Source organism: Phaethon aethereus (genome assembly GCF_964289735.1).
Source record: "Phaethon aethereus genome assembly, chromosome: 3".
NCBI classification, from domain to species: Eukaryota; Metazoa; Chordata; class Aves; order Phaethontiformes; family Phaethontidae; genus Phaethon; species Phaethon aethereus.
In genome coordinates, this window is record NC_138576.1 from 3,762,802 (window position 1) to 3,790,150 (window position 27,349).

The following is a 27,349-nucleotide window of genomic DNA, read 5'->3' on the forward strand; positions in this document are numbered from 1 at the left end:
TTCACCCGCTCCCCATCGCTTTGGATTGTGGTCGGGGACCCGGCTGGGGTTTGGGGGGGCCCATCGCGAGATGTACCAGAGTTTAGCCATGGCAGCTAACCCCGGCCCTCCGGCGTACGAGGGGGCAGGTGGCTTCATGCACAGCGCGACCGCAACGTCCCCCGTCTACGTGCCCACCACGAGGGTCACCTCCATGCTCCCCAGCCTGCCGTACCTCCAGAGCAGCGGTTCCTCCCAGCAAGGCAGCCCCGTCTCCAGCCACCCCATCTGGACTCAACCCGGAGCCGAAAGCGCCGCTTACAACCCCGGATCTTCTCACCCTCCGGTGTCACCTCGGTTCTCCTTCTCCACCAGCACTCCCATCCCTGCCACCTCTTCCCGGGAGGCCGCGGTGGCTTATAGCAGCTCCTTGAACCTTTCTGCTAACGGGAGGGAGCAGTACAGCAGGGGTTTCGGCAGCTCCTATTCCAGCCCTTACCCGGCTTATATGAGCCCCGAAATGGCCACCACTTGGACTTCTTCACCCTTCGACAGCCCCATGCTGCACAACCTGCAGAGCCGAGGGACGCCCGCAGCCGCCCGGCACGCCAACATAGGTGAGCGCAGCCAGGGTTGGGATGGGCGAAGGAGGGTTTCACCCCACCGCCGCCCCATCCCCAAATTTTTGTGCACGCACCCCTCTTTGGGTAGGGCGAGGCGGCGCGAAGGGCGGGAGGGAGAAAGTCGGGACGTCGCTGCCGACACGGGGGTCCCCGCGGCGCTGTGGTTGCCCACCCCCCTGCACATGCACTTTCTGGGCAAAACCACCATTTCAGAATACCCTCAAGGACCTCAGTTTCCCAAAAAAAAAAAAAAAAAAGTAATTTAGGGTAGGCCCAGAGTGACAGGAAGCGACGTGCCGAGCTGCCGCGCAAGGGGCTGCTGGCTCCACAAATGGCTCCGAGGGGATTCAGGGGGCTGCGGTGGGGATGCCCGTGGTGTGCAGCCCCCTCCGTGGGCGTGCAGGCAGCCCCTTCTTGGGCTTGCTTTTAGGTGTAAAATGAGGCAAATATGTTTGGAAAATGGGAAAATCAGAGTTTGGCCCATGAACCCCAGATCTTCCCTTTGGGCTGTTTTATGTTATGTCTTTTTTTATTTTTAGTTTTTGGACAGGTCGGTTAGGCTAGAAAAAGGGAAAGCAAGGGGAAATTGGGTGCCGAGGGGGGAGAGACGATGGAGAAGGAGAAAAAGAAATGCATCCACATTTCTTCTCATGCTGTTTGGGGGGCTCACAGGCACATCTGGACGACCCACCCCTGTGTTTCAGGGTCTCACTGCCCCGAGAAATCTCAGCCCCGACCTCTTGTGCCGATCCCGATTTCGGAGCCTTTGATTTCATCAAGCGCCTCTGGGTCCTACAACCAGAAGTCAGTTCTAATGGCCTAAAATATCACTTTTTTATTTTGTACAGTGGAAGAGGGAGAAAGGGAGAGAGAAATGTGGGGCACATCTTTGCATGGTGGTTTCATAAACCCTTTTTTCCTCCCCGCCTGCTCTCCACAGAGGTATTTCTGTCGGGGTTAACAAAGAAAATTACTCAAATTTGCCTGCAGATATGTTTTAAAGATTGCGTTTTCTTTAACCTGAATTTTGGAGGGTAATTTTTCCAACGCGTCTAGCAAGATTTGCTTTATCTTCAGCGTTCTTTTAAGACATTTAAGTAAGGGAAGTCGGGCGTCAGTGGAGGCTTGGCCTTGCCAAAGCCTTTCACTTTTCTTTGGGGGTTAGGAAATTGCTTAAAATGGGGGACAGATTATCTTTAAGGATAAAGTTTTGGTCAACCAGACAATGTTTTTGAGAAGCCCTGAGAAGGTAGAAAGTATAGGAAAAAAAGCAGGTTGAATCGAATAATGAAATAATGATCGAGTATTACCAACAAGGACATACGCGCTTTTGTATTTGACTACTGTGCCATCTCTTCCTTGGGGGAAAAAAAAAAAAATCACCTTTTTGCAGTGGGTTTAGTAACAAAAATAACTTAAACCCAAAATAATGCAAGTGAAGAACTGCAGTTGCAAAAACACCCGGTAGCTTTTAAGGTGCCAGAGACCGGGCGTTAGTGATTTTGGCGTTTCAAGCCCCGCGTTAAGCAGCGGGTTGTGTCGCGGGTCTCGCAGCCTGCCTTTTAGTGGCAAAAAGTGTTTTTTTATCTGGGCTCTTAAATAGCACCGGGAAGACGGGATGGGTTGAGCGAGTCCAGAAGATGTTAGCGGTCGCTAACGGAGGAGGAAGGAGCCGGGACCCCCCTCCGTTGCCGGGTCCTGATTCGGGTGCTGGATTCACGGCGTGGCATCGCCGAGGGCAGCGCGGCAGAAGCCGGCGGATTTGTTAGCGTGGGTCTGATTACGCCTCTGCCTTGAATATGGAAACAGCATTTGGGTTTAAATAAGAAACGCTCGGTTTTGTTTTTTGTGTTTTTTTTTTTTAAAGAAAAAAAGAAAAACAAAAAAGAAACTGCCTGAAAGCTGGCAAGTGTTAAATTCAGGATTAAAATGGATTTTTTTTTTGGAAGGCAGCTCCCCTGGCAAGTAATTTAAGGTCCAGACCTGCCCCTTTTCCTCTTCGCCCTGAGTCGGGACGCGGCCGCTGCCGGGCTGCTCCCCGCCGGGTCCCTTCTCGACGCCTGAGGGATGCTTTGCACAGGCTGCCGGTAGCGAGGGAGTTGTGTGAAGCACCTAAAGTCGTTTCTGAGCAGGGAGAAGGTTGGATTTTTTTTGATGAACAAGAGTGAAAAGCCCGGATGGGCTGAAAAACTGAACGCACCGAAAGATTTAGTGGGAGGGAAACACTGTTGTGGCTTCCACCCATTGCAAGACCCACTTTAGTAACTCATCTGAGCCTGGCTCAGCATCCGCGCAGTCCCTGGCACGGTGCAGCCCAGGCTCCTTCCTTTGCATTTCCTTAGGACTAAAGATATTTTTATTCTCTGCACAACGAGGCATCTCAAGGTGGAAACGCAATCCTTCACGCAAAGCTGTATTAAATCAGGTGATTTTTGCAGCGTTCTCGTTCTCCTCCAGAGATCTTGCTTCCTGGAGAACCGCCGCCTTTGGACACTGCTAATTGCAGAGCACCCCTAGGATCGTTTGAATATTAGTTATTATCCTTTTTTAATGATGAAGATCAAGTCTATGCAGGTGTAGCTGGATATGCAGACACGGATATGCAGCCTACGCAATCGGGCTCAGCATTTTTTCCCCACTGTAAAGCAATGCACTGGGGAAAGAAGTTTAGTGGAACGGTATACAAAGGTGATAGAAAATGGAAAAAGCAGGAAGAACTTTATTTCTACTAAAAGAAATGAAGACCTTACTGCTTTTTTCTAAGAAGAATAATTTTGGCCTGGGTCAAAACGTGCCAATGCAGCTCTGTGGTGTAGAGTCCTGGGAAGGATGGGTGCATAAATTGCATGGGCATATTTAAAAATCTTTCCCCAGTGCGAGTTGAAAATGCCAAATTTTGGCTTTCCAGGATAAGTTTGATGATTTCATTACCCTGACGGGCAGGATCGGAGCCCGCGGCCGAGGCCGTGAACTTGCTCCAGGTATTGCCTGGGATGGGATTACTGTGAATTCCCGACTTAACGAGGCATGAAAAGGACCCGCTGCAAAGTCCCCTTCCAGGAGACACCCCTGCCAGGGCCAAAAACTTCTTAAAGTCTGTCCCAAGTTTTGCAGCTTGCCCCTTCCGCAGGCAGAGGGGAGCGGACCGAGGGGGCAGGGGAGCCGGGCGCATCCAGCCGCTCGCTGCCCCCGCGGCGCTGCCCGGGCCGGGGGCGGAGGGCCCGATCCTGGTCTGCCCTCCCCGCCCCACGCAGCTTTGCTTTTCGCAGAAAAGCAGCGGGCTTTTTCTTTTGCCGTGGCGTGGGGGAGGTTGAAGTGGTTGGGAGTAAAGCTGGGCGAGGGGCCGTGGGCATTTCTGATGGGTGATTTGCATTTTGTTTTGACCGAGTCGAAGTCAGGGTTCCCCGAACAGGCACCGTTCGAACGCAGCAGCAGCAGCATCTGGGAAGATCAAAGCCTGGAGCAGACGTGTGGTTGGAAAATGCCTTCTCTGCTGCTGGTGGGGGAGAGATTGTGAACCAGATCTTAAACTTTCCCGTGGGGATGCGAAGAGATTTGCCCTATAGCATCCCCTGGCCGGCATTTCCAGTGACTCATTGGCATTTCTTACAGCCCTCTGCCCTACAAGCAGCCCCTGACCTTCCCCACGCACGTAAGGACAAGGTGGCCGCTCCCCATGGGGCTGGGGAAAGCCCAGAATCGCTGCTGTCCCTGCCCTCCGAGGGATGGGACCTCGGGACGGAGGGATGGGACCTCAGGATGGGACCTCAGGATGGAGAGATGGGACCGTAGGATGGAGGGATGGGACCTTGGGATGGAGGGATGGGGCCATAGGACATGTCTGCGTTTTGCACGGGACCCCACATTCCCCGTTTTCCAAGCGGCTGCATTTCTCACCTCGGCTCTGCCGGCGGGGAAGGTTGGCCCAGGGCTTTGTTCCACCACCACCCCCCGCCCCCACGCAGGTTTCAAGGCACCTTCTGCTCTCCTGCCTAATTTAATTGTCACCGGTCAGTCTGGGATTTGGGATGAAACCCACAGAATTAGGGGAGGCAAGATCGAGCTCAAGCACGCAACTGGTTTTTACCCCCCCCCCCCAAGTCCCCAGACAGTATATTTTCCATTATAAATAAAGTAACAATAATAATAAAAATATCACCATCACAGGCACTATATCACCCTTATTAATACTACAGTTCCTTCGCTGAAAACTGCTCTTTATTACCCAATACAAATGCATATGGTGCATAGAGCAGCCACAGTATAGTATGTAATATGTTATAAATGCTTGAGAATTTTTGTAAAAGAGTAAAACTTAATGCAGTGAATAGTGGCCCTGAATCTAAGACTTTATTAAGCCAGGATTAATTATTTTTCTCCTCCGAACACACACACTCATGTGCGTGTCTGTATCCCTGTAACAATAACAGCAAATTTTGTTTTTTTAAGAGACTGCCTGTTATTTTGCTCTTTCCATATTTATTTCCAACAGTTTGAGGGGAAAGAGGCGAAATCTTTGGAAACAGATGAGGGTTTATCGGGTGTTTCCCAAAGGAAATTGGACCCGATCCTGCTGCCTCCGTGCTCGTCTGGTGATGGAGAATCCCTGGCTCGGCAGGCAGAGCGGGGGTCCCCAAAGCTGGTTACCCCAAACGCAGCCGGGTATTTTGAATGGGCAAACCATCTTGCTCCCGAGAGCTGTAAAATTAAGGATGACTTGGAAAAAAAAAAAACCACCAACAACGTACCAACCAGCAAATAAAATCCCAAATGGGGTGAAAAAGCAGCAGCGCAGCGAGATGAGCAAGTTTTTGTGCCTGAAGCTCAGGGGGATATCTGCAGGGGCTGATAAAATAATGATGGAAAAATGCAATTTTAACGAAAATGCAATTAAAACCCGCCTATATAGCACAGTCCTGAAACCCGCAGAGATCTTGTTTCTCATGGGCACAGGGCTCTGGGCTGAAATTTTTGCTCCTCGAGGCCTGCAGAGCTTCGCACGGGTAGGAAAAAGGGATGCAAGTATAAAAAACCTCCTTTCTGGAGGTTTTGTTCCCAAATTCCCTGCCCCCCACGCCTGCCTGGTGTGTCCTGCCCTCCCTACAACTCCTTCCTGAAAAGGAGGTGCAGAAATGGGCTATTCGGAGATGTCCCCCCAGCTGGGCGATGCTCCCGGGGGGCACAGGGCAGAGGACGGGAGAAGGGGGGGATGCAGCTGAACATCTCGGGTCCTTCCAGGCTTTTGCAACCCTATTATAAAAAGACTTAACGAAGCGTCTGCCTCCCCATTTGGGGCTCACCGCTGCCTGTGAAACCAGGCGGGGATCTGTCTCGAGAGCTCAGATCGTGGGCTAAAAAGCGGCCGGTTTTGCTCACGCTGGGAGGGCAGAAATGCAGATTTTTTGCCAGGACGGCCGCGTGTTACAGGGACGTGTGATCCCCGAATAATGCAATTATGCTGCCAAAACCCCTCAGTCGTCATGGCAAGGTCGGCTTGTTAAGGGTATGGCTCGCTTTGGCGGGGCGAGATGTGTGTAATTATGCCTGGAGGATTGTGGAAAAGGAGATTGGAAATGCCAAATATTCACCTTGTCGGTGGATCCCGAATTCGCGCTGCTGTCTGGCAGGAAGGTGCAAATACGCCTTTGGTGGGCGAGTGTGAAATGCTGCTTAAATAACCTAGGAAATATGTGAGAACGTGCTCTTACCTCCGAAATTAACCCAAATTATAAAAGTAAATTTCATTATGAGGTTGGATTGAGGTTTTTTTAATTTTAGGAGGGGACAAAAAAACCCTTGTGGGTCCCCTTTGTGGGGCACAAGCCTTGCAGCTGGCTATGATAACATCCGGCATTACGGCAAAATATTAAAAACTCTCTGGCCTTTACAGGTCTTCCCCACGTCATCAGTCACGGTGACCAGTCCAAGCTGTAAATACATCTGTAATGACAAATTAAACCCAATTATCTGCCATGCCTGAGCAGCGAGGTCTTTATACATGGGTGACAGCGCTTGAAAATAATTCGGTCACCCCTGCCGTCGCGGCGGCTGGTACATACAAGTGGTATCGAAGGCTCTTTTGCGACCCCCCATGTTTCTGCCGCGCCGAGCGATGCCGTCGTAAGGTCTCATACGGCAGAATCGTGGTTTTTCGTTGTTTTGGCTTTTTTTCCCTAGCAGTTTTTCAGAAGGTCACTTGCTGCAGGGTGTGCTTGGGTTCGCAGCGTTCCCCGTGCTATTGCACCCTTTTAAACACCCGGGGCGCGCGGTGCTGATTTCTTTTTCAATACGATTAAGCTGGAGCTGGGTTTTCTCATCCCCAAAAAAGCGCAGGCGGGCGGGCGCTGGGCCTGCAAGTAAAGAAGGTCTGGGCAGAGATTTTTGATAGCTGACCCCGCTATCAGCGCTGAAACTTTTCAGCTTTGGGGTTTTGGCAAGGTCTGGATTTTAAAGCCAAGTTTGGGGCAGTATCAGCTGGAAGCAAAAATATTTTTTTTTTTTTCCAAGAAGTGCCTGGTGATTATTTTTTTCTCAGCTATTTGCTGGCACAGAGGTGTTTTTTTCTTAATTAGGTGGACACCTAAATGTAGGATGCATCCTGGGTGGGGGGCAAAGCTGGAGCTTTCCCACATCTTTCTGCTGTTTTCTGTCTCTCTAGGGACAAAAAAATCCACCTTGCTGGCTTAGAGCTGAAACGATCCCTATTTTAAAGCAAAGGGAGGTTCGCCTGGAGCTGGCGCAGGATCAGGCCCCTGCAAATAAGCCATAGGGAAGCAACACAGCCCGCTGCAAATTATTTGGAGATCTACAGGTTTTCTTGGGGAGGTGAAGCTCATAGCAGCGGAAAGCTCCTCAAAAGCCAGTGGGACCTTTCTTCTTCCTTTCTGGAAAGTGGCCACTTGGTTTATATGTTGCAGCATGAAGGGATTTGTGGGTTTTGGGGTTTTTTTAAATTATTTTTAGTGACCCGTATAGCTGGTGAGCCCCTTACCGGAGCCAGCTGGGCTCGAACAGCTCGCAGCAGCCTTGGGAAGGGACTTGGAAACTGGTTTTATTTGTGAAACAGGGAAAAAATAATTCACGGAAAGTCAAGGAAAAGCAAATTTTCCACCGGCAGCAGAGGTGGGGCGGGGGCAGCCGGACGAGCGATGCAGTGGGGCTGGTCTCCTGCCTCCAGCAGGGACTGGTACTGGATGCTTCTGAATCCGGGATAACAAAACGACTGCCTGGAAATGTTTCCTCCTAATCCCTGGGAATTAGATTGGTGTCTGCTGGGGGAGCATTTCAGGAGAGGTCCCGCGGTGGGACGCCGCTGCCTGCTCTTGTTCTTCTTCCCAACGCTCAGCCGTTTTCTTCCGGTTGACGCTTCCAGCTGTAGCGCGGTGTAGTTACGGGGTGCCGGGGTAGGTTTGGGTGCCTGTTGCCATCAGGATCTCCTAAAAGTTTAAAACATGAGCCCAGAAGAAGAGGTTGGGGGCAGAGATGGAGCAGGAGGGGAGAAGGAGACCATGCCACTCCCTGGGAGCGAGATCTTGCCAATTCTTGCCTTTTTCCCCCCGGCTCCTGCTTGTTTGCTGCTCTCTGTGTCTGATAATACTTAAGCAAGCTCCAGGCTGTCCTCTGGCCTCGAGGGCCGGGGGAGTGGGCTGTCTCCTTTGGCTCTGCAAACATCTCCGAACAGTTTGGGAGACATCTCCCTCTTGTCTGCTTCTCAGCTGCCTGCCTCCGGCTGTTGCCAGCCATCGTGCCTCCGTGCACCTCAGTTTTCCTTCAAGCTCCAGCTTCCGGAGTCATGTTATCGTATGTCAGGCTCTGGTTTTGCAGGAAAGAACAACTTTTCAGAACAAGAGAAAAGCTGGGAAACCCCGATTCCTATGTGCTAAAACACTGGAAGAGACATAAAAATAATCTAATTTTTATTATTTAAACTCCTCCTATGAGTTTCCAAGCCAGGCTCTTGAGTTTGCAAGCCAGGGAACTCCCATTATTTAGCATTCAGGGCTTGCAGCGCTGGAGCTGTACAAAATCAGTGAGGTGCTGAGCCCCAGACATCAGGACTCCTCAAAATGACATGTTTGGCCCCAGATGTCTGAGATTATTTTGAGAAGGGAGTGCTGGCCCCAGGGGCTGGCTGCTCCGGGGACTGGCTGCTGGGAAGGACGCTGAGTTGGGACATGCCTTGGTGATGTGGAGCACGAGAGGGGCAGCTGGCTTGGGGGGAGGTCTCCTCCTCACACGCCTCCGGGCTGGGAGGATGCCCTGGATCCTGGGTACGGCAGAGGCTTTTCTCCAGAGGCTTCCCACATTTGGTTCTTCTCGGCTCCAACGGGGCAGGTCGCTGATGCTGTGATTTACCCTGGCCCTCTGCATGTGGAGACCTCGCCTCGAGGGTTTTCCCAGATCCCCGCACAAGCAGGACCACAAGCAGGAGGGTGAAACCCCCCTTGTACCCTCCTCCCTTTGCCCCCGGCCGAGGAAGGGTCTCACTCCAGCAGGGCTGCCTGCCTGCCCCGCTGCCTGCCCCGCTGCCTGCCCTGCTGCCTGCCCCGCTGCCTCCCCTCCCCAACCATTTCTATTCCTAAACCAACATCCCAGTCAGACTCTGTCACCTCCCTTCACACAAAATCAATAACAACGGGTGAGCAGGTTAATTATAATCACAGAATAAACGCCGCGGTCTCAAAGTTCACTCAACTTCAGCAGCGTTTCAAAACGAGTGGACGACGCCAAGAAACTTTCATTGATTCCTCCGGGGCAGGTGTGGGAGTTTGAACCTGTCCCCAAGCTGATCTTGATTCAAAACCTACTCAATTTTCTTCCTTATCTCGACTTTCGCCTATCTTATAATGCCTGTTATTTTAGATAAAAAGTCCAATCAATTGAGTTAGAAAAACTGCAAGTTATATGTTGCCCTGATAAGTTCGGTACCTGCCGTTTTATTTGTGGGCTGCAGTTTCTGTGCGAACTGACCTTTGTAGATGCTTTATCGGTGACCAGGAGAATCGCTCCGTCCTCCCTCCCCACTCGGGGGCTGAGTTGACTTAACGTTCAGAATAACTAATAAAAGAGGAAAAGAGAAGGGCCAGGGGTTAGACAAACTGACTGTCCCCTATAACATGATGAACTGTAGTAAACACCTTTTTGTTTGTCCCTGGCTGGCGTCCCATAGGGAGGCCAGGATCCGGCCTCACTTATTTTGGTGTAACTCCTCTGAGCGGTAGTTATCAGTATCACACCTCCGCACTGGAGTCAGAGCCTGTGTCCAAACCAGTGAACTGGGGCGGAGGGTTGGGTATGCACATGATCGTCAACACGGGTTAGTGCTGTCGCGCTCAGAGAGGGCTTAGACGTGTGGAGCAGAATATACCCTATGTATTTCATATATTCCTACACATAGAATCATAGAATTGTTTAGGCTGGAAAACGCCTTTAAGACCATCGAGTCCAACCGTAAACCTAAGACTGCCAAGTTGACCACTAAACCATATCCCCTCAGTGCCACGTCTACCCGTGTACATGGTATATATACGGTTTATATATATAAAACATATGCGGGTTTTTATATACATGTGTGTGCTTGTGTCTGTTATATTTGTGTACATATATATAAATATATATATACACACATGATTCTATATAGCTACGTGCAGTAGAACCGCAGAATAATAATTCTAATAGCAAAAGCAAAGAGAGTTGATTAGCTAAAATGGCATTCTTAAGAGCATGGTATATGTGTATATATACAAATACATACATTTATATATATGTACATATATACATACACACGTATAATACACACACATACACATATGATAACAATAATACAATTAATTGTATTCCTACAAGCAGGACTTTGCCCATTTGACTTGGATAAATGTCTTTCCTTCTGATCTTCACATCAAAAACCTTTGACTTTCTGGAGTTGCAGGACTGCAGAAATGCAGGTTGGAAGATCTGTAGTCCAGTCTCCTGCTTGAAGCAGGACAACCACTAGCGGCAGATGAGGTCAGCTGCAGCTTTGTCTGGATGAGGCTTGGCAATGCCCAGGGATGGAAATTCCCTCACCTCTCTGGGTACCCTATCCACCTCCTAATGAACCCGTTTTTCCTAATGCCCAGCCTGTGGTTTGTGCTGCGTCCCCTTGCGTCTTCTCCCACTATGGAGAAGAGTTTGGCTCTGTTGTCTGCATACATCTGCCTAGCTTCTCCCTGGTGTCTTTGTAATGATCCCAAACAGCACCAGTTTCCCTGGGCCCAGAGCTGGCCCTGGCTTTGGTCCCCTGGGTGCTGGTAGTCACCTCTACAGAGAGACAGATGGTCGCCATCGGACAGACAGATGTTGCACTAGGTTGTACAACCACAAACCATTGGATACCCGTGGTTTAAGGAGTTTCAGCTCATCAGCTGCTCTGTAGGAGCCCAACTGGGCCAAGAGCACGTGAAAGCTGTGTCATGCTTGATGATGAACTAGTGACACATGCCAGCCATGGGAACCCAACAGACCACGTTCTTCAGTCTTTAGCACAGCCCTGGGCATGGTTCGAGCACAGACCATCTCAGCCTGGATCCAAGCATCTCCCTGTGCAGGTCCTGGGAAGCAGTTTGGATGTGACTGTTGTAGATTGGGGTCTGAGAGTGTCTGAACATGGCCAGACTCTGTCAGCCGGTCAGGGTTCACCAGTTACCCAGTAGCCATAAGACAGTTCCCATGGCTCGGCCATGGAGCAGCAGCTTGGCATGCCTCCACAGCACACCTGCTTGTGGTCCCCTGTGGGTACGTCAGACATGGATGGGCACCTCAGAGGTGATCCATTGCCTGTGCCCAACTCGGGAACAGCTGCCCAGGCGGGATCATGGCATTGCAAAACCCAAGCTTTCCTGATCCTCTACATTTTTTTCTCCATCGTGGAGTAGATGATCTTTAAAGGTCCCTTGCAACCCAAACCATTCTGTGATTCTGTGACCCTTCCCTTGCAGTCATCAAAGGAGAGCCTCTGCTAGGACAGGTCCATTTGGAGATGGGCCGTATTTCAAGGAGGAAAATGCCGTGGCTGTTTTTCCTTTGTCAAAAGAGAGAAAGACCATTTCCAGGTGCCTCCTGCCAAGCAAATCCCATGGGCCATCCATGTGGATGGACCCATCCTGGCCATTCCCTGGGCTCTCCACGCTAATTTGAGATTTGTTAAAAAATATTTGGACAGTCGATAAGCAGAGGAATCTCCTGTTTATCAGAAAAGCCTCAGATATTTAAGTATTGTAAGTAGGAGTAAGAAAGGGGAGGTCATCTTGCTGGGCGGGATCAGGTGTGCATCCCAGAAAAAGAAAGCAGACCTTGGATTTCAGGCACACACAACTTGACAATCAGCAGAAGTTGCTGTAGGACACTGGATTGCTATCACAGGGCTGGCCAGCAAGTGCTCTGACCAAAAGCACCCTACATCCCTGGGGATGTTAGCATGCCTGTCTCCTGTATGGCCAACTGTGTGCCTTTTGGGTGTGGGACATGGTACTTCAGTGTGTGGGTCAACAGTCCCTCCACTCAGCTCTGGTACAACCATTGGGCTTGATGGTTTGGGGTCTGGTGGTTCTGGTGTGATGGAAAGCTGTCAGCGCTTTTTCAAGCAGCCAGGTTGGCCAGTCCCTCAGCACCATCTCCCGCCCCTTCCCAAAACAGGCAGTTTGTCTGTATCTATCTGCTTTAGAACAATCCACAGAATCATAGAATGGTTTGGGATGGAAAGGACCTTAAAGATCATTTAGTTCCAACCTCCTTGCCATGGGTAGGGACACCTTCCACTAGATCAGGTTGCTCAATCCAGCCCGTTTCCACCCACCCTTCTTCCATCCACTGCTTGTCTTCACATCTATGGCTGTGGCCTTTGAATGTTGTCTTGTTGCTCCCCTCCAGTAAGGCAGGGAAGAGCCTTTGCTCCTTCTCATGGGGGAAGAACAGTGTTGCAAGGAGGTGAAAAGCCTTGCTCGAGGGAAGCCTATTGCAGAGCCAAGACTAAACTCATCCAGGCGCAGGATTTGACCAGCCTTCCCATCGTGTCCCTCTTGCACATGGTCCCTTGGCTGCTTCTACCTCCACTGGCCTTCAAACCAGGGAAAACATATCCATGAAGGAAAGGAGTATTCTTGGCTGTTGGCAATGGTGTGTGCCATAGACCTTGGCTTGTCGCAGGCAGAGGAGGGAGCTTTGCAGGGGAGGGACACAATGTTCCCTTTGCCTTGACATGAAACATTTGGCCTGGAAAGCATTGCACAGGAACAGTCTCACTCTGGTGTTTCAAGAAGCAAGGAAAAAACAGGTTTCTTTGCCTTTTCAAAAGCAGCATGTGGCTCAGCCAGATCATAGGTTCAATGTTTCCTAAGCAGTAAGTAGAGTCTTTAGGTTTGCAGGAGAAAAAGCTGTTTGGTTTAGGCAGCCAACTGAGTAACCAACCATTCTCTCCACTGTAGACACATCGGATAAACCCCAAAACATTCGGGGACAACATCAAGACATTTCTGTGAAGCTTCACAATGATGCATTTTGCTTGAAACTGTGTTTCTGGTTAACAGCGAGGAATTTAGCCCCTTCTCCATTTCCTGCCGATCAGCAATCACACAGGTGATGTTCTCTGTTAATCCAGATCAGAGAAGAGTAGAAGCCACATTCCCACCAGCAACCAACCCAGTGATGGACACTACTCAGACAGGCACTGTCATGCTCTCCCCGTGTCCCATGAGTCTCTAAACAGTGGGGCCCTGGATGAATTTACTCCACATTCTATCAGAGATGAAACAGGCAGAGAAGAGGGAGGGGAAAGAAAAGCCAATGAGCAGAACCTGTTTCTACAGAAGCATCCCCAGCTACCCCAGTAGCTAAAGGATAAGATAATACAAATAGGGTTTCTGATCCCAGTCTGTGTGTCAAGCTGATGATGTCCCTCCCATAAAGAAAGGAAAGGCTCATTGACAGCTTTCTGTTCGCTGCAGATCTCTCCCAGGCATAAATTTGGGCTCTTTTATTTACAATTGATCCCTGCCCCTTCTACTTTTGCCTCTCCTTGCTTTTTCCCATTATCTTCCCTTCCAGTTCAGCCCTGCTCTGCCACGGTGCTGGAACAATCAGCACTTTTTACTGCTGTTGATCTGACCAGGAACCTTTTTGTGGGTTTTCCCCCTTGAAACTTCAGCTTCTGGAGTCATGCAATTCATGGGAGCACCTCAACCCATTCAAAAGGGTTATATTCCCCACAGCCCTTGGGCATCAAGGTTGAGATATTAGATTGGATATTAGGAAAAATTTCTTCATTGAGAGGGTGGTCAGGCATTGGAACAGGCTGCCCAGGGAGGTGGTGGAGTCGCCATCCCTGGAAGTGTTCAAAAAACGTGTGGATGTGGCGCTTCAGGACATGGTTTAGGGGACATGGTGGTTCTGGATTAATGGTTGGACTTGATGATCTTAAAGGTCCTTTCCAACCTAGTGATTCTGTGATTCTGTGAAAAGGAATAGAAGGTGTGACTTTCAGCTTCACTAGCTGCAGGAAAACAATTATTAAAAGGACACCTAAAGGCTTGAACTGTAGGAAGGACTTCCACACTGTCACTGTTTAATGGAAACAATCTTGGGACTTGGGACAAACCACCCTGAGCAGCTGGGAATGGCAAATCCTGTTTCCCCTTGCCATGCTGTCATAGCTAATCCCTTGAAGCAGAAGATGAGTGTGTGTTGGGTGGGATCCCAGGGTGTCCATGTGTCCAAGGGGCCAATGTCCTTTGCCTCAGATGCAGTGCCCCTGAGAGTTTATGTGGGATTTGTGTATACACAGGATTGTGGTTCTCACCTCTTATCATAACAAACTGTTTTAGGAAACTGCTTCTCTGATGGGAAAACTGCTCTTGGGGTGTGTTTAGAGCCTGTAAGTGCCTGGCTGTGTTTGAAGGACAGCTTGTCCTTTGCTGAGTTGCTTCATTGCATTGAGAAGACACTTCTGTAGGGAGAAATGTTGATATCAAATATCCCCCCAGCTGTAAACAAAACTCCAGTGCTATATTAATGGAAGTCTCTTTCCATTCCTCTTCACCCAGAGGGGTTGAAGGCCAGAGAGGGCTGGAGGGCAGAAGAAGGTAGACAACCTTGTTGTTTCTCATGCAGCAGGCTCTGACCCAAACCAGCGTAGGGAGGGCTCTTTGTCTCCTTCTAGAGGCTGGTTTGGGAACAGAAACTTATAAAGTGGTTGCTGTCTCTGAACTGAAGGACGCAAAATCTCTCTGTTGGAGGTGCTTTTACTATTATTATTCTTTTGGGTCCTGATCCATCAGGTTTAAGTGTTTGAGATGATCTCTCCAAGGTTAAGATGTTTAGAGTTGTCAAAGAAAATCCCAAACAAGTCCAGAAGGTCCAGACCTAGGAATGGACACACTGTCAGGATAGTAGAGTTGGGGTTTGCAGAGATGGTGGAAAGACGCAGAGAAGGCACTTCAAGTCACTCTTCAGTCTCAAGCCCTGGACAACCTCCCTCTGATCCCTAGCTGATTTCGTTGCAAGAGGATATCTGATTCTCCTGGTCAGGGACGCAAAAGTACTCAGACTTTGGGTGGGCCATGTTCTTGGCCAGAGATGCCGTCATGTCCTAGCCGTGCTGGAAAACGTGCCTGTAGGTGTGGGCTGGCTGGCGGTGCTCAGATCTGCTTTCTTGTTGAGCCCTGCATTGTCCGTACCAGTTGATCATTATGGACCTGGCGGAGGATGTGAAGGACCACTCCCAATGATTAAGAGCCATGAAGGGCCATATCCAAGAATGCTTTTTCCCTACCAGACCCCAGCACCCCACTTAGGAGTTACTCTTGTCTCCCTGGGGACTGAATGTCCCATTGTGGAAAGCATTTCTGACATTAGCATGCTCAAGGCCTCACCCAAGATTAGAAGACTGTTGTGAAACACACAAGTGACATTTTGTGCCCTGGTGACCTTGCAGTCCTCATAAACAGTAGGTGTGAGGGGGAAAAAAGATCTCCTTTTACACAGCAAGCTGATGACCAGGATAGGGACAGGACCCAATCCATCCTCTCCACTTGCCAGGTCATTCAGTGAGATTTCATCATCTGCTCTCATGAAAGAAACTTCTTCATGGACTAAAGGTAGGGTCTTATGAAGAATTAAGTAGAAGGCCATTAGCATTAGTCAACACCAAGGACCCAACCCACAAAAAGGACTGAATGATCCCGAGACTGGTATTACCCAAGATAAGGGTGAGGCAAAGGCACATGGGGGAGCTGTACATTCAAAGAGGAAGATGAAGCCATTCAGCTTCTCCAGCTGAACGGAGAGGCTACTCCAGCCATGAGCTGGTGTTCTTCTCAGCCTAAACCGCGAACGTTATCCTTTCCTCAACCCTGTCCCAGTGCTGGCCATACCTGGCTTTGGGAGAGGGAGTAAATCTTTCCAGCAGAAAGGCTATTACAGAGGTCACCAGACGGACCCATAAATCTCCATTATCAGGCAGCGGCTCCTGTGCCACAAAAAGGAAATTATTGCCCTGAATGCGACTGGGGGAGCCTTTCCTTCCCCCCGCATTGTTCAGGGCCCTCAGGGAGCTGCTCGGGCAATTTGCTGCTTGAATAAATGTTTCCTTTCCCGGTTGCTAAGTACAAGGAATAAGTGTCAGGGGATCTCATAATGCCAGGATTTAGAGCTCCAGCCCCGAGACAGAAGCCAGGAAAACGCTTTGCTGCTTTTTCCCGGGGAGCCTCCAGTCTGCCGTGCCTTAATCCCCATTATTAATAACAGTGGCAAATTAAACGATCAGTGCACTTGAAGCCCAGTGAGCCCCATGCCCAGTATAGCTCATGTTGCCAGTGGATCACGGTTTCTGTGGGCTCTGAGCCCTGGGAACGTTTCCTAGGGCTTGGACACCCACCCATGTCAAACCACACAGTCTGCAGCTCTTCAGGTGATACTTTTTCATTATTTTGTAGACACTCAGGTTTTCAAGAGCAGCTGGGTTGTCTCAGCTGTGTGGCCAGAAGGTTGGCTTAGAAAGCTCCCCCCAGTGACTTCATCCCCGAGTTTAGTGATGCTGTGAAATTATAGCACCTCTTTTAGAAAGAAATCCAGTCCCTTGCCTTCCACTTCTCCCTTGGTGCCAAAATGCCTTTTGTTCACTAAAGGGCATGCATTAAGCCTATGTTGCCTCCTCTGAGTGAGCATCCAGTAGTGTCCAAGACACATCCTTTGCCATCATCAAGCATACTTTGAAGCAGGAGAGGATTTTTCTCCTCCAGGTGAGATCTCTTGAGGTCAAGGAGCTCCCTCTGCTCTGACGGGGCTCCAGGAATGTTTTTAATAATGTAGATGTCATCTTCTGACTCAGCACTGGGTGGTGCACGCAGGGGACGCACCCATCTGATATTGCCCCACAAGGGCTGTGATTAGGGAGAGACACCCATTCGGTGGAGCCTCAATGTGCCTTGGGAGCAAAGTCTGTTCCTTCCCCGTCTCAAGCACCAGTAATTCCTGTTTATGAACATTCACAAGGATCATCTTTGCCTCAGCTGAGAGGGGAAAATCACACAAATGCTATTACTATAGAAGCAGAAGAGGACTTTTGGAAACTTGAACAAGTGAAAGTCCCTCAAGAGAGAAGCTCCAGTCCTAATCCTATGGAAACTCAAAAAAAAACCCCCAACTAACTCCAAACCACCGAGCAAGTACTAAAGAATATAGCTCAGACAAACAAGGATGAAAAAGGAGAGCAGGTCTCAAGACTGCTTTGTACTGATGTTTTGGATATCTGATTACAAACCAACAGTGAAAATAATGTGGAGAGTGGAGCTGGGTGTCACACAAAGTCTTAGGAAATAACATTCAGTATGCAGGAGCAAATTTGATTATTGCCAGAAAATGGGAGACTTACACTTTACCCGGTTTCAACTCCACAACCTCTGGGTTTTTTTTCTAAAACCAGAAGTATACCGATACTTGACATTCCTTCTTATCCCATTTTGAGGGACCTTCTTATTCAAGAGATAGTTCAACTCTTAACATTTCTGAGGGACTGTTAGGAATTTTCTCCTTTTTCTTTAATTAAAAACTTTCAGATTTTGGTTTTCTGGTGGAAAAATCTCCAGGAAAGTTGATATTTTGTAATTAGTCACAGACACAACTCAAATCAGCCAAGGATTTTAACTGTTACCTTTGGACTACCTCTGCTCTGCTAAACTCTCCCTGGATTATGTCAACAACTTGGTACTGAATTATTTTCAGTGAAGAAGGGATTTTCTTACAGGACAAAAATTACTGTGAAAATAATGTAGCTTTTTCTTTGGAAAATGATAATCAAAAAACTCAACAACTTCAAAGATGAAAAATATAGTGAAATGTTTTACTTTCTTGAGATTTTTCACGGAAATGAGTTCTTTCCTGACCAGCTGTTCCAATCCCTTCTCTTTTCAAAGGAAGTTTATTTGATCTAGATTTTGGCTGTGACTCAGTCATGAATTTAAAGGGGAAAGTGAGGCATTATGGTTACGGTATCACTGAATCTACATGTACAAAGATCACCTGGAGGGATTCTCATCTTTCCTAAACCACCAGAATTGTTCAAAGGTAATGAGATTTTCCTAAGCTGCTGAGAAGATACTGGATTCCTTCGTTTCTGGCTCCAGGGCTCCTTGAGTACACTCATTTACTGTTTTCTAGCACTTCGCCATGGGGACACAGTGTGATCTCTTGCCATTTTTAGCCTGGTTTTCTAGGGGGAATTAGGCTTACGTGAATCTTTTTCTCTGTGTCTCTATTTACTGGCGCGACTTCAGTAATTTTTTAATCCTTTGGCTGTTTCATGGTTATGTAGTTTCCTACAGATTTTTTAAAAATAGTCTGGAGAAAATAGAAAATAAGGCTGATGTTTGAACATAATCCTTATTAGATATCAGGGAATCCACATGGGATTGAGACACAGCTCAACAGGAAACCAAATTTTGTTGATTTGCTGCTTGGGGAGCTATTACCTTCCAGTGGAAAGCTGAGATACTCGTTAACAAGCAGACAGATAAGCACAGAATATAGCAAGATGCAAAATAACATTTTAAGAGTTAATGTTATACTGGTCTGTAATGGCTGAAGGTCCTGATTGCAAAGCTTTTGCTGTCCTCCTAACACCTCCTGTGCGCTGCAGTCTGCTGGGAATTTTTTCAGCAGCCTGGTTTATTCCCAGCCTATGCTAAGCAACGGATCCCTTTGCTGCCATTTGTCATTTTCTTCTTCTCACTAATTATTTTATCATCTAGTGTTCCCTTTCTGGTGCCCACAACAGAACACGTCCATGTGCAGAAAGGAATGGTTTTGTAACAAAAGAAATACGTCTCCAAGCTGAACTCAATAGCTGATACTCTCCAGGTAGGATCACCATCAGGAACACACAATTTCAAGGGCCGTGCCAGCTGGATGCAGCTATACTTACATCTCAGCAAGGCCTATAGCTGATGCTTACATTTTATTAGGAGAAGTTCTTGGCTTTTCGAGGGCATTGTATCCAAGGGTGAGCTGACCTGTGTCTTTCCAATTGATGATGCAGTCGAGGTGCTTTGTGTTGACCTCTGCACTGCCTTACAGAAGATAAGGACCTGCCATAGCCAGAGGGATTGGACTGGCCCAGCCCAGGGCATTTGTCCTCACCCTCACATCACAGTTGCAGCCGAGCCCCTGTGGAGGGTGAGCCAGGAACATGGTGGGTGAACGCACCAAGCCCTGGAGAGCGACCTCAAGCATGGTGGAGATTTGCATGAAAAGCCGAGTCTGACACCTGTGAACACCCAGTGGTGTCTGTTAGCCGACAGCCTGAGCTGGGGTTGTACACGTGGATTCCTGTCATTCAAGAGATGCTTTTCGTGCAGAGAATAACACGAGGGCACGTGAACCTCTCTCCCCCTTGGCTTTCTGCAGAGGGGTGGGGTGGGAGCTGGCATGGGCTGGGTGAGGAGAAGTCCTGCCCGGTAGCGGGGCATACAGGCACAGCTTTCCCTGCCCACACTTGCCTGAGCCCCACTGAGAGATGCTCGGGCAGCTGTCCGATCTCTGGGCAGTTCTACTTCATGGGTCCAGGCTTGTGTTTGTCCGTGGTCGCAGGCAACTTGTCTTGATCGTAAACACGGCTGTTCGCCTGCCCCAATCTGTTTGCCCTGGCTATGTCCAATCCTGAAAATTGGATAACGTCAGAGCAGAAGGGAAGGTTTCTATTTCTGTCTCTTTGTATCCGTGTCCCAGCACATCCCTGCTGCCACAGAAGTCCTGCAGCCAATACTGTATGGCAGGGAGAGGGGTTCCTCTTCCCAATAATCCCAGGGACTTCCTTGAGGAAAGAAGAGCTGTTTCTTGCACCTTATAAAATCAGAATGTTTGTGATTTCTTGAAATGTCGCTTCTGGACTCAAATATTGAGAACCAGACCAGAAATTAAATGTACGGCCAGCTAATTAACCATGTCTTTTCCCTTCTCTCCCATCATGGCAGCAGAATTTTTTGATGATTATTCAGAGGGGCGAGAATGTGTCAACTGTGGGGCCATGTCCACCCCGCTCTGGAGGAGAGATGGCACAGGGCACTACCTCTGCAACGCCTGTGGGCTCTACCACAAGATGAATGGCATCAACCGGCCCTTGTTCAAACCTCAGAGGAGGCTGGTAAGTCAAGATCACACAACGCATGTGGGGTAAGGCTGTGTGTGAGGATGAGGCAAAAAGACCCGGGCTAGGTGGAGATGCCAGGCATGTTTCAACTCCTTGGGTCCCCATCTGCCCAACCTAGGTGGTTTTGGTCCAGATTTCCAAAATAAGCCAGATCGTCTTGTGCTGGCTACACTCCAAGACCTTGTATGGTCCAGACCAGTTGTGCAGACACCCAAGCCAGGTGGTGGAAGGGACTGTAGGACACAGGGGCACTACTGTGGTGTTGGTTTAGCAAAGCCAGCTTTTGCTTTAGCATGCCTGTGGGCATATTAGGATGAATGGAAACCCCTTCCTGCTCCACCACACCACCAGCCCATCTTCTCTTACCTTCAGGGTCCTTATTGTCCAGTCACTGCTGGGTGACCCCTCTCATTTCATGGTAACTGGCTACCTTTCCTGGATATCCTGCTCCTTTGGGCAAGCCGAAGCAGAGCTTGTGGGGCAGGTCAGGACACCCCAAAGCCTGTGGGGTCAGGATGCAGAATGCATGGGGAACCTGGGGGATAGGAACATCTTGGCGTTGATAACTTGCCTGTCCGTACCTGTTTTAGTGAGGGGTTTTGGGAAGGTCTCTGCCCCAGGGACATGGGTCCATCATGACCTCAGGCAGAAAGGAGCCAGCAAGCCATCGCTCAGGGCCATCTTTCCCCACTCCTTGTCTTCCATGAGGCTCCATCCCCAACCTGCCCCACCCTCCGCATCGCCCAAACCTGTCTGTGCTCAAACCCAGCTGTCCCCTGCAAGTGTCAAAAATGACACTGGCAGCTTGAGCGCTGGTCACCAGCCACAGCCACCCAGCGCCCTCTTGTGAAATCCCTTCCATGACACGGCATTGACTGAGCCAGGCAGCCTCTGCACCCCGGCACCCGGGGCCTGGCTCCCTTACATTTACTGGTCTACGTGTTACCCTCTGCCCCGCTCTGGGGAGACCCCCCTGCAGGGCTGCGTCCAGCTCTGGAGCCCTTGGCACAGGAGAGACATGGACCTGCTGGAGCGGGGCCAGAGGAGGCCCCAGCGATGCTCCGAGGGCTGGAACAGCTCTGCTGGGAGGACAGGCTGGGAGAGCTGGGGGGGCTCAGCCTGGAGCAGAGAAGGCTCCGGGGAGACCTTAGTGCAGCTGCCAGGGCTTGGAGGGGCCGAGGAGAAAGATGGGGACAGACTGTTTAGCAGGGCCTGTAGCGACAGGACAAGGGGTGACGGTTTTAAACTAAAAGAGTGCAGGTTTAGACTCGATAGAAGAAATTTTTGACAATGAGGGTGGTGAACCCCTGTCCCAGGTTGCCCAGAGAGGTGGTGGATGCCCCATCCCTGGAAACACCCCAGGTCAGGTTGGACGGGGCTCTGAGCAACCTGCTCTGGTTGAAGATGTCCCTGCTCACTGCAGGGGGTTGGATTAGATGACCTTTAAAGATCCCTTTCAACCCAAACCCTTCTGTGATTCTATGTTATCCTTGGGCACATCTGTGTAGTCAAGGAATGGCCCATTGGCTACCAGGCTTGGTTGTTTACAGCAAGTAACAATGCATGCTGTTAACTCTACATAGGCTTGGGGGAAGGCTTGGAAAAACTCATGAGAAATATAAATGCATGGGCTGTGCAGATCCGTACGTGTGTTCTTGCCACTTGGCAATCTGGAAAACTTGCAAAAATTACCAAATTCCTGCTTTTTCTTCTGAAGGAGAATTTCCGTGATGAAAGGGAGGATATGTCTAGGAATGCAATGTAAGGGTGTGGTTAAAGTAGTGGCAATTGGTCTGCCTGAATAAATCTACTCAGTATAAGTGATCGGGTTTAATCTCTCACTGTGTAACCCCTTTTTTTGGAGACTGAGATAAGCCAGGGAGCCCTGAAAGGGGAGGTCTTTGCCTTTGCTGCAAGCCTGTTTTTAAGCTCTCAGTCTACTTAAAAAGCCAATGATTGAAGCTAATACATGGTGAGATTACAACGAAAGGAGTGCTTGGTTTCTCTGCACCAAAGGGGCTTCCAGCTTTTGAAGTCTTAAGAAGTACTTGAATTTCAATTTTTATCGTCCTGCTGCTGTAGATTAATTGATCCTGTTTTATAATGAGGGAGAAGACACAGAAAGAAAGCTGTGGCAAAGATCACAGAGGAAATCCCTGTTAGCAGCCAGGTCCCTGTTCCCTGGGCTTTCACCTCATATACAGCAGCCAGCTATGCTGTTGAGGTCTGCAGAACTGGGTAGATGTCCCAGAGCACCAAATTTCCTCCCTATAGTCTCCTCTTGAGGCACCATGACAACAGATGTCTTCACACAGCTCTAGCACGTCTGTTCAGTCCCCAGTTTATCAGCAAGCAAAGAGGGAATTTGACCCTTGCCCACCCTCAGCCTTTTAAGACCCATGCTTTGAAGGATGCTTGGGAAGGGTCAGGCAGGCGTAGAGGATGTGGCTTTTTCTTCCCTCACCTCCCACTCCTCTTCCATGCTCACAACTGGTATTTTATACGGTTGCAAGCCCATTGTCTTCCTTCTGTGGCCTTCTGAGCCTGGCTAAACTAGATCACTCAGGGAATTTCAAAAGGTCTGCTTCCTGCCCTGCTTTGTTAGTGGGGATTCCTATTAATTATCCTTCTTTATCTTTAGGAAGACGATGCTGCTGGAAGCACTCTTTTTCTTATCTCCCCCTCAAGCCACACGAACAACATCACGCAAACTCAGCAAGGAGTATGTAACATTCATGGCATTGATAATGTCTTCTTGGGATATGCCATGATGCTTGGAAGGTGAAGGGCTTGGGAGCTTGAAAGGGCAGGACAGTCTGAGATCCAGACACCTTAGTGTAGATGTGTGCAGGTGCAGTGGGTCTCTAAGCTGCTACTAGACCTGCTGGAGATCTGGGGCACTATTCAGGTGATGTCTCTGGCACCATCTGAGATGCCCCAGGACAGCTGAGATGTCTGTGCAGTGCTGGCAGGCAGGAGGCAGTGGAAAGGCAGTGGAGCAGAAGCTAAAAGGCAAGAGGGGAAGAAAAAAGAAGTTGTGTTATCCACTGCACCAAGGTGAGAAGGGAAAAAGGCAAAGAAATGAGAAGGGAGGCAAGAGGAGTGGAAAACCTGAGGCGTGCTGGAGTGAGCTTGTTGGGATCTGAGATGCTGCTGGTGGTACCTGTGGGGGCTGATATGTTTTCTTCCTCTGCATTTTCTCACAGTCTGCTTCCCGCCGCGTCGGCCTCTCTTGTGCCAACTGCCACACAACGACAACCACACTCTGGCGCAGAAATGCCGAGGGAGAGCCCGTCTGTAATGCCTGCGGACTCTACATGAAGCTCCATGGGGTAATGTCTTCATTGATCTTTACTCTCTATGGGGAGGGTATTGATAGCACCAAGCTGGGGATTGGCTTCGTTGTACAACTCTGTGCTCTCTTGGAGCTGTTTTTCCTGCTGTCCCTATGGGACTTAGTCCCTCACAACATTACACCATGTTTATACTGGCAAAGGGTGATGGATGCAGGACATTTATCACATACTAATTTTCTACCCTTTGCATCCAAGTCTTAAAACCCAATAAAAGTAGGCCCAGATTCTTTCCACCTAAATTCAGGCACTTTAGTGAAAAACTTGAGTCAGAAGCACAAAGGCAGTCTTGGACCTTTCATATGGGCTGCAAGATCCTAGCTAAGACTTGGTTGTAGACTTGTCATGGGAGCAATTGATGACTTTTCTTGCACAGGTGTCCAGATAGTCTCTTCCTGTCAGTGGGGGTTTCATGTATCCATGTCACGTCTGATATATCCTGTTGGAGTCCAAGGCATAGCAGGACTTCAAAATGCAAATCTCCAGTCCTTCTCCCACCAGTCAGTGGCAACAGGGACACCCCCATGGCAGAGACAGAGGCCTTCAACACCCTGGCAACTGCTTAGTAGCAAATTCCTCTTCTCGTTGCTACTTGTAGGGTTTTTTTATACACATCCATGCTCTCAAGGATTTCCAGTGCTTCAGAGTGGATGGAAGAGCATTCATGAGAGACAGGTCAAAGCTAGAAGTCAAGGTGGATGAGGGGACACCTTACCTAACCCAGCAAATTCTTCCTAGAAATCCCAACGTGTTTCTGACTATGAGGGTGACTACCACAGTAGGATCAGTTCCTAAGGGAGATCTCCCCGCACAGGCTTGGTACCTTTCCAGAAAGCAGGTATCAGCCAGAAGGATGTCTTCTGCTCCGAGTTAAACAGAAAAGTAAATCATATGAGCTGCTTATCCCTTCTGGCCTTAAAACACTCAATATCTATGGTGTGAAAAGCCTACCTATTCCTATTTGGACTAGAACAGAATAGACTTAGAATATTTTAATTGGAAGGAACCTACAACGATCATCTAGTCCAACCATCTGACCACTTCAGGGCTCACCAAAAATTAAAGCATATTATTAATGGCATTGTCCAAATGTCCTTAAACACTGACAGGCATGGGGCATCAACAATTGTTTGGAAGCACACCTTATAGCTTTGACATATGTCTTCACACAGCAGTGCTGACTTTGGGCTCCATCTTGTTGTTTCTTTCAATTAAAGCAGCTGGTTTTCATGAAGCCTATGAGATAGTGCTGGAATCATGTTCTTCTAGATGACCCTAAGGACATACAGAAACCAATGTGCTTTTATATTTGGGGTTGTAGGTTCCAAGGCCTTTAGCAATGAGAAAAGAGGGCATTCAGACAAGGAAGCGCAAGCCAAAGAACCTTAACAAAACGAAGACGCCAGCAGGTAAGTGTTGAATGAGAGAGTTTATTGTATGTGTATATGTGTGTGCGCTTGTGTTTCTGACCATCATGTCCTGTGAGTCAGACACCCAGCCACAAAATGAGCTGAATCTTCAAAAATGGGGGATGTCTGAATGCCTTTCAGCAATAACAAAACCCTTCCCACTATTTATTTTTTTATTTTTACCCACACTAACTTCGGGTGGGTGGGTACAGCTCTGTACTGAAAGGTCTTTGGGGAGAGCCTTGTTTACCATCTGCTTTCTCACAGGTCCATCCAGCAGTGAGAGTCTTACCCCGACCACCAGCTCCACCAGCAGCAGCAGCAGCACCACGACCACTGAGGAAATGCGCCCCATAAAAACAGAACCTGGGCTCTCATCTCATTACGGCCACCCCAGCCCAATTTCTCAGGTACAGAGGGGAGATGCTGGCAGTGGGACGAAGATGGGAACTAGGATGGTAGACATGGTGAGAACAACATCCTCGAAATCTCTGTGGAAAAAGGCTGCCTCTTTTCAAACCAGGGGTCTAGGAGTTCACAGTAAGAGATCAATCCTCTGCGATAGGGCAAAACGCCACATTCTTGTGTTATAAATGATTTAGTCCCAAACAGGATTCCAATTCAAATTTACAATTTATTAAGCGAATAGAGGCAAGCAAACAGCGCTGGGTGCGCCAGGAGTCTCTGCTCCACCAAGACGCATGCGGTACAGTTCCTGTTCCTGGTTTATATCCTGTCCGTTAATACATATTCATGAACAGGCGTGTCTTCTTTGGCGCATGCCCTCTTCTCCTTCTAGAATCTTCTCGAATCTTCCTCAGCGTGATCCTGTTCACTAATACATATTCATGAACAGGCGTGTCTTCTAATACATATTAATGAACAGGCGTGTCTTCTTCAGTGCATGCCCTCTTCTCCTGCTAGAGTCTTCTCGAATCTTCCTCGGCGTGCCCCCAGGATGACTCCAAACCTTATGAATGCACTTTCTTTACACAATACTATGTGGTCAGTGGTCAAACTGGTTTGAGCTGATATACCAGCAAAGTAGTTTAACTTTCTCCTGTAAAATACTCCTTTTTATGGTGCAGGAGAAATCCGTAAAAGTACAGAAGATTACACTTCATCACACGAATCAGATGAACATATTTCACACTTGTCACCATGTCTACAGCACAATATAGGTTTTTAATGATGTGTGGCAGTCCTGAATAGACAGTAAGAAGTAACAGCTTTCTTGAAAACATGAAATTCCTTCTAGCTGGGCAGCTACATAGGTCACATAGCACGAAAATGTCTGTTCCCCTTTTGTGATTTGATTTCATTTGTCTTGGGCAAGGAAAAACTTGGTAACATCATCCCACTTTCTCTGCACTGGCTGCCTGTGTGTTGAGCAATATCAGAAATGCAGTGTGGGGAGAATAAACTCCCACAGTCCAAATCTAACTGAGTTGAGTCCCTGCAAAGGTAAAGCAAGCCAGCATGACGGCAGAGTGCTGCAGGGTAAGTGGTGTGCTCTGTACCATATCCATAACTAAATGTCTTGGAACCAGCACTGCATCCATGCAAGGTGTGTATCCTGCTGAGCAACACCCGGATCTGGAAGCTGATCTGTGTGAATGTCTGCAGGTTTAGTAACTGTGCCCTGGTTGAGGATCCCCACAGCACAGCACGATTAAGAGGCAGAGGTATACGATACTTGCAGTCCATTTGGGTTCACACAGGGAACTCCAGTTTTCTCCCTGGAGAAAAAAATATGTGGTTGAGTGTCGTGCTGGACTCGTCCTGCACCTGCAGCACTTGGCAGCACTGTTATGTGCTCTGTAATCCACAGGAGGCCTTTTGAAAGCTAGGAGAGCCCAAGGCTAATGAAATCTCAAGCAATGGGAGGTAAAACAATATTTTATGACATTTAGAAGATAACAAGATGCCCCATATGCAGTAATATGAAAGAACAGGGTCTGGAACAAGAAGGAAGGAGCCTGTCCAAAGTATGACGCATGAGCTGCAATCTGGAGCTCTACAGCAAATCCACAGACGTTATTACAATAGCACCAGCCCCCCATAAAGGGATTCATATGGTCCTCTATGGCTTGAAGCTTTGTTCACAGGATTTTCCTTTTTCCATAGGCATTCTCAGTCCCTGCCATGTCCGGACATGGATCATCTATTCACCCTGCGATTTCAGCCCTGAAGCTTTCACCACAGGCTTACCAGTCAGCTATCAGCCAGTCTCCACAAACCAGCTCCAAACAGGACTCCTGGAACAGCCTGGTGTTAGCTGAAAATCATGGGGACATCATAACTGCATAA

The 27,349-nt window shown here is 48.8% G+C and overlaps 1 protein-coding gene across 2 annotated transcripts; it reads left to right on the top strand.

Moving 5' to 3' along the window:
* GATA4 (GATA binding protein 4) lies at positions 1–27,349 on the top strand (the record flags this gene model as incomplete). Of its 2 annotated transcripts, none has more annotated exons than XM_081997439.1 (6): positions 1–596; positions 20,102–20,271; positions 23,484–23,609; positions 24,952–25,039; positions 25,307–25,449; positions 27,167–27,349. In XM_081997439.1, exons 1-6 carry the CDS (start codon positions 71–73, stop codon positions 27,347–27,349), a joined length of 1,236 nt encoding a protein of 411 aa, XP_081853565.1. In that variant the 5' UTR covers positions 1–70. The 2 variants fall into 2 exon arrangements, with proteins under 2 accessions (XP_081853565.1, XP_081853566.1); XM_081997440.1 differs by having other exon boundaries at positions 20,105–20,271.